Source organism: Atta cephalotes (genome assembly GCF_000143395.1).
Source record: "Atta cephalotes unplaced genomic scaffold scaffold00002, whole genome shotgun sequence".
In the NCBI taxonomy this organism is placed as follows: domain Eukaryota; kingdom Metazoa; phylum Arthropoda; class Insecta; order Hymenoptera; family Formicidae; genus Atta; species Atta cephalotes.
In genome coordinates, this window is record NW_012130066.1 from 7,410,896 (window position 1) to 7,418,558 (window position 7,663).

General features: G+C 32.6%; 1 protein-coding gene across 1 annotated transcript; it reads left to right on the forward strand.

Moving 5' to 3' along the window:
* Positions 1-3,345: 3,345 nt before the first annotated feature.
* On the forward strand, positions 3,346-7,153 carry LOC105621487 (spermatogenesis-associated protein 20). Its single transcript, XM_012202958.1, has 12 exons — positions 3,346-3,497; positions 3,616-3,988; positions 4,209-4,334; positions 4,434-4,523; positions 4,607-4,870; positions 4,955-5,134; positions 5,322-5,531; positions 5,612-5,804; positions 5,870-6,038; positions 6,114-6,319; positions 6,583-6,779; positions 6,887-7,153. Exons 1-12 carry the CDS (start codon positions 3,346-3,348, stop codon positions 7,151-7,153), a joined length of 2,427 nt encoding a protein of 808 aa, XP_012058348.1.
* The last annotated feature ends 510 nt before the right edge of the window (positions 7,154-7,663 follow it).

Here is a 7,663-nt window from a genome sequence, read left to right on the forward strand (position 1 = left end):
ATAATTGACTATGATTGATTAATTTCTTACGGCTTACGCTTGCGACTTTAATGTAAAACATGCATAAGTAAATGTTATGACAATTCTTGTGCTCATCTTTTGATAGGTTGAAATTCTTATTCTGTGTTTCCTGTTCCTTATTCCTTTTATTGTGCGCAGCCCCTAAGAATTTCAATCTATCAGAACTGTGTATTCGACAATACATGATTTCTGATAGGTTGAAATTCTTATACTCGTATTCATAGTCAGGCCTTATATTTAAGGCTTCCTTAAATTTATCTTTAGATTTTCTACGAATTATTTCATTGGCTGCTAAGCATCTAGTACAAGGTCTGATTATGAATACGGGCATTATTCTCTGTTCTCTGTTCCTTTTATTGTGCGGAGCTCCTCATGCTTGCAAACCGAGTACATCCCCCGCTCCCCCCCATGTTATCCTTACCATGTGCGCAGCCACTAGTCTTAAGGTCTGTTTTTATGGCTGAACTAGTGTACACTTTTGGAACTTAAAGTGAGGTAAATATACATTTCATATTTGTTTAAAGCGAGAAAGACAGTTCTAGAATAATCTAGTGCAGGAACAGAAAACAGACCAATAATATCAACGGTTAACCAGGCACAGCAACGGGATTCAATGTATCGAATGATTTACGTTTGCGGATCCTTCAGAAACGTAAATAGTGCATAGCAGCTGTAGCAATACATGATATATGCCTTTTAGATTATTAGTGCTTATTAACTTGTTGATCACTGTCGAATATTATTGCATCATCATTTTTGGAAAGTGTGACCGGCTTCAAACGCGCAATTGAGTTTATCTTACTTTTTTAGACTTTCGTATTCTATTGGATTGTCCGGAAAGTTCGTACCGATGTTGAAGGAAAATTGGAACACAGAAAATTAAAGTATTAAATTTTAGTATACATTTATCAAATTATATAGGTTAGCCGGCACGAACTTTCCAGACAACCCAATATATATTGTTTTTTTGTTACCGCGTAAGCGGCATTTTCGATTCTAGTCGTATCGATTTTGTATTAGAATCATCGGGCCATTCTATCAAACAAGAACTTGTTGATCGCAAGACGTAATTGCTGCGTAATTGATTCCAAAATGTGGATAATATCGATTGAAACGTCGATGTTTATATCAGGTAAAAAAAAGATCATTCAGCTTTTTACTTTCTTATATCTCGTGAAGTGATTTTTGAAATAAAGTATCCGGAACATATTGAACTTATATAAATACAGCTTAGGAAATATGATACTTCCTCCTTCTCAGTCATTCATGATGCAAGTCGACCAAATTGACATTGCGTTTGTATGTTTCTATTGCGTCTTATTTAAAATATTGATATTATATTAAAGATCCTGATATTCAATATTTTCATAGTGCAAGAATACGTTACTATTATAAAAATCGTCCAAAATGAAGAATCATTATCTACACATTAAAAACTATAAATTTATCCGAATGTAATTAATTATATAATGTAATAAATAAAGTGACGTAAATTAAACACAGATATCTGTCGTACCTAATGAAGGACTAGAAAATCATTGTGTATTAAGAATTAATATAATTTCTCTTTATTAACGGAATGAAAAGATATTTTTCGCAATTGTGTTCATATCTATACGTATAATTAACATTCGCTCGATTCACCGCGAGTTATAGTACATCTGGTCACGTGACTACATGCGCATCGTGAAGTTTTGACGCATATGATTGTTGTGAATTGTGAATTGTGCGTAGTAATTAATCTGAAAATCTCGACGTGCCATCTCTGGTAGCATAAATCTACGAGGGGAATTCGACGACGAATCTACGCTGGCTCGGACATTCGCGAGTTTCTGTATGTAATGTATCGGCGAGCATGCACGTTCTTATCTGATTGCCACTGAAAGGATTGACGCTTATGAATCCGCGATTAGTTGAGTGATTTTTGCCAAATATCGATTCGTCGCGTAATATCCACTCGTATGATAGAATGAAAACGTAGATATGCTATTTCTTTTGTTTTTTATACCGGGTGCCCCGCGAATTTTGACAATGGTTTCCTTCAGCGCTTGCCGCACTATATTATTTCGTAAAATATTTTCTTTTCATTGTCATCTTTTTATTTTAATATTTTTAATGATATATTTAATTTTCTGTTTGAATTTAATATGCTTTCTTAAATATGATATAGTAAATAATAAGTGAACCTCTTTATGTAAGATGCTTTAGAATGCATTGCTCAACTAGCTATTTATTTCAGACATATATAATTTATGTATACATAGAGGAAAGATCCCGATTATAAGATAGTATATTTTGAGTGAATGCTAGAAGTGGTCTATGGGTGGAATTAAAAAAAGTAATAGGTCATTTTGAAGGGAATTTAATAAGCTTTAAGATAATGTTATGTAAAATTTAATTCAAATTCTACTTTTTTTTTTGAAAATTAAAAAAATGTAAAAAGTGAGCAAATTGCAAAATCAAAAAATTCTGCTCCTAATATGAAATGCCCCGACAAATCAATAATAAAATGTAAAGTACATCAGTATTGCAATTAATAAAGTTTATTCAATTATTTCTAAAGTACAAACAACACAGTCAGTGTGCGCGAAAAATGAACATGTGATGGATTATACTCAGAACTCTTCAGTTAATTGGAACCAAATATTGCAGAAATAAGCACTTGATGTTCATTCCGATCATCTTTTTTATTGATACAATACATACATTATTGACAATACAACATTTATGCTTTAACAACAATTTTCACTATGACATAGAAGTATACATTATTTCGTATTAGAAATACCTTGGGTATCTCGTATTACGATTTCCATATCTTACGGTTTAACGCTCATCAAATCTGACTTCTGTAATTAAGCAATTCAACATATCTCGTATTTTTATATTAGTATCCCATATTTTTATATTACAATCTTACTCTATCATTACATGAAGAATTTATTGCCAAATATTTATTTATTAAATAAACAAGGTTTAAAGGCTCATGTCAATGAAACTTGAAGACATCCAAATTCTAAAATCTTTTTTTGCATGTTGGAACTAATAGATAGCGTTTATTAATTTAACAGAAACGCCGCTATCTCATATTAGGCGCCTATCTCGTAATAGAAGACTTTCCTCTATGTATAAATTTTCCAATTTTATTTGTGCAATGCATAGACTTTTATTTCTATAAATCTTCTTTTTTTTTATTGAAAGATGTTAAATGAGCAACATTATTATAATTATTGTTTATTTATTATTTAATAATTATTTGATTGTTTATATTTATATATGTACAGGATCAACTTTGCTGCGTGTATTCTCCATGTCAGGCGTGTTATGATTTCGGGAAGATGCAGTTCTTTATCAGTAGTTCGCTGCATATCTGAGCTATCTAAGAAACAGTACAGTACAGGAGCGCACGGGTATCATAAAAATTTTCATTTCACTGAAAGTGCTTCACTTTCTATTATTGAAGGGAAAATGAAAAAGTAATTATATACGCATACATGCACACAATATATATTATTGTATTTAGATTGCCTAATATTTTATAAAAATTAAGATTTAAAGATTATTATTGAGAAATACATTTTAAAAAATTAATAGGTTGAGTAACAGTAAAGCGCCTTTTCTTTCATCCATCAAGATGGCATCAACGTCTCGACAGGATAGCAAAAGCGAGCCTGAAGTGAAAAAAAATCGCTTGAGATTGGAAAGATCGCCGTATTTATTGCAACATGCGACCAATCCTGTGGACTGGTATTCTTGGGGCGACGAAGCTCTGGAAAAAGCAAAGAACGAAAAGAAGATAATTTTTGTGTCAATCGGTTACTCTACGTGCCACTGGTGCCATGTAATGGAGAAAGAATCATTTAAGAACGAGGAAGTTGCAAAAATCATGAACGAGAATTATGTAAATATTAAAGTAGATAGAGAAGAGAGACCTGATATCGATATGATGTGCATGATGTTTATTCAGGCAAGTGTCAAATTTATTGCTATGCTTTATTATAAAATCTGAGAATAAATAGCAAAATGCATATTTTATTATTTATTGATTAATAAGTATACTAAGCGTAATATTATATTATAGTTAATAAATATATTATAAGCACAATATACTTTATAAATATATTTGTTACTTATAATTGTATATTAATTCTGCTCAACATGGTAATGAAGGTATTTACATTTGATAGAGATTGAGAGGTCATGGCGGTTGGCCATTGAATGTTTTTCTGACACCAGATTTGATGCCGATAACAGGTGGAACATACTTCAGCTGTGCAATGTTTACATTATACTTGACACGAATTGTGAAGGAGGTATATAGAACGCTTTTCATCCGATATAAATATTTTTGGTTTATGTTTTACTTTGTAAGACGAAATTAGGTTTATAAATAATATTTTATTTTATTCTAGTGGACAGAAGGAAGAGACAAAATGGTCAAATCCGCCGCTATTGTATCAGATCGTTTGAAGAAATTAAGTACAAGCAGACATGACATAAAAGTGAGTGAACATTTGAAAAAGTTTTAAATAGAATTTAAAATTATTTTAACATTGTATTTTATTCATTGATTTTTATGATATAGGACGATGGAATTCCTGCGATTGACTGCGCTTTCTTGTGTGCTCACGTCTTATTGAATATATACGATGAAGAATACGGCGGATTTGGTAGCTCATCTGCTACGAATCCGAACTCGCCGAAATTTCCCGAGCCGACCAACTTAAATTTTCTTCTCAGTATGCATGTTCTAAGTACCTCTACTATGTTGGTTGAGATGTCTTTAAATGCATCTCTGAATACTTTGAAGAAAATGTCTTTTGGTGGACTTCACGATCACGTGGGGAAAGTAAGGCTAATTTCTTCATTTTCACTATTACAAATTACGCGCAAATGGAATAGTTAAATAATTTAAACTATTTTTATCGTTCAGGGATTTCATCGATACACTGTAGACGCTCGATGGAAAGTTCCTCATTTCGAGAAAATGCTTTACGATCAAGCTCAGCTTATACAATGCTACGCTGATGCGTACATCATTACAAAAGATTCTTTTTTTTCCGATATTGTGGACGATATCGCAACGTATGTCCTACGTATGCTGACACATATGGTATTATATTGCTTTTTCATTTATTTATCTAGTATTATGTAGAATGTATGTAGGTCTTAAATGCTTATGAGAGATTCTAAATTACAATATTTTGTTCTCACTTAGACTTTTTGAAATCACAATTGTATATATAGAGTAATAAACATGTGAAAAGATATAAAATATTTACAACATGTGCATTATTCAGGAAGGCGGTTTCTTCAGTGCGGTGGATGCGGATTCATTACCTACGTTTGATGCCCCAGCGAAACGGGAGGGCGCATTTTATGTTTGGAGCTATGACAATCTTAAGACTCTTTTAAAAAAGAAAGTACCTGGTAAGGACAATGTTACATATTTTGACCTTATCTGCCGACATTTCTCAGTGCGGAAGGAAGGAAATGTAGAAAGACCACAAGTATGTTTTGCAATTAAAACTATAAAGCACAAAATATTTATAAAGATTTATGAATGCATAAATTTTGTTCTGTAATATAGGATCCTCATGGCGAGCTTACAGGCAAAAACGTATTGTCGATGCAGTCGGGAATAGAAGATACTGCTAACCATTTTAAACTTAGTGTAAAGGAGACACAAAAATATATTAAAGAAGCTTGTACTACCTTATATGAAGACAGATCACATAGACCCTGGCCTAGTTTGGACGATAAGATGGTCACATCATGGAATGGTAATATCACCGTGATTTATTTGCATTTTTGTAAAATCTAATTCTCATTTGTGATCTATTTACAGGTCTTATGATAAGTGGCCTTGCACGTGCTGGAATAGCTGTAAAAAACAAAGAGTATATTGAAGCAGCAACGGAAGCTGCCACATTCGTGGAAAAATATCTGTTTAATAAAGATAAACGCATATTACTTCGCAGTTGTTACCGCAGGAGAGACGACAAAATTGTACAGAGGTAAATATTGTCTTAAACTTTTTATTAATTTGCGATCTATGCTGATCGATTTATGATCTATCCTACGATTTATAGGAACGACCCGATATCTGGCTTCCATGAGGATTATGCATTCTTCGTGAAAGGATTGCTCGACTTGTATGAGGCCACCTTTAATCCGCATTGGGTCGAGTTTGCCGAAGAGCTGCAAGATATTCAAGACCGATTGTTCTGGGACTCGGAAGATGGTGGTTACTTTGCCATGGCCGAAGAGTCTCCGATACTTGCACGGACGAAAGATTGTACGTTTGAATGATCTTTTAGTAATTTTAGTTTTGTAATTTTAGTTTTAAATATCAAGGTTTGACACAACAATTATATCAATTGAATAAAATCAAACGAAACCTAATTTTGCTGTAAAGATTATATTACATTCAAATATTTATAACGCTGTCTATTGAATATCTCGTTACATCTGTATGTTTGTTGATTATTTTATTATATTTTCAGTCATGGTATCGACATGTAAATCTCTTCACTTTATGAACATCTATTTTTTTTACAGCTGACGATGGCTCTCAACCATCTGGTAATTCAATTGCATGTTCAAATCTGTTGCGCTTAGCAATTTACTTGGATCGTGACGATCTCAGACATAAAGCTGAAAAACTTCTGTGTGCGTTCGGCAATAAACTTGCGAATTGTCCGGCTGCATGTCCACAAATGATGTTAGCGCTGATCGAGTTTCACCATCCCACGCAGGTGCTTCTGTTTATCTGCTTCTATCACATTACTTTTTTCGTGAGATTGTGCTCTTAAGTGCTCTTAAGTGCTCTTAACACATTTCTGAAACAAGTTTTTTTTTCCAGATTTATGTAGCAGGCAAAGCAGATGCTAAGGAGACGATTGAAATGCTGGAAATAATCCGTTCGCGTTTGATACCTGGTAGAGTACTGATTTTAGCTGATTCTGAAGACAACGTATTGTTCCGTAGAAATATGATTGTTAAAAGAATGAAGCCGCAAAAAAACCGGGCGACGGTTTTCATATGTCGCGATTATTCGTGCACCCTACCCATTTCAAACCCTAACGTTTTGATTTCTGAGTTAGATAAAAAAGTATTTACCGATTTGTAAGTGGCAAGGCTGTGTGTCGGTGAAAACAATGAAATAGGGGAGATCGCCGAAAATTAAATAATATAATGTTAAACAGTATAATATTAGCTCGCGTAGTTTTAATGTATTAAGTCACTAGTACGACCGAGAACAACATTCGTAAGCACAAATAAATCAGCAATAATGTCGCATTAAATAAATGTATAGGTATTCATAAAGAAAAAAAGTTCTAGTGAGTCTCTGAAAAGATCAAAAATATATTTCGAAACGGATCGAAATCATGTAGATATATGCATGTACTTCAATACGATTTTAATGTATAAATTCTATTAATATTCTAGTATTCTGTTAATTTACATGGAAGGAAATGATAAATTAGTTGTAGTATTCATGATGAATTCTTTTTATTAAAACCCTAATTTCAGCGTATATGTATGTACATGTACAGTTTAAAAATTGTACATACATGTGTATATAATATGTATATATATATATATATATATATATATATATATATACATAATATATATA

Coding starts and splice junctions, on each gene's coding strand:
- LOC105621487 (XM_012202958.1), top strand. CDS start 3,346: ATGATTTCGGGAAGATGCAGTTCTTTATCAGTAGTTCGCTGCATATCT. Junction 5,135..5,321: donor TACGTATGCTGACACATATG/GTATTATATTGC, acceptor TGCATTATTCAG/GAAGGCGGTTTCTTCAGTGC. Junction 5,532..5,611: donor GAAATGTAGAAAGACCACAA/GTATGTTTTGCA, acceptor TCTGTAATATAG/GATCCTCATGGCGAGCTTAC.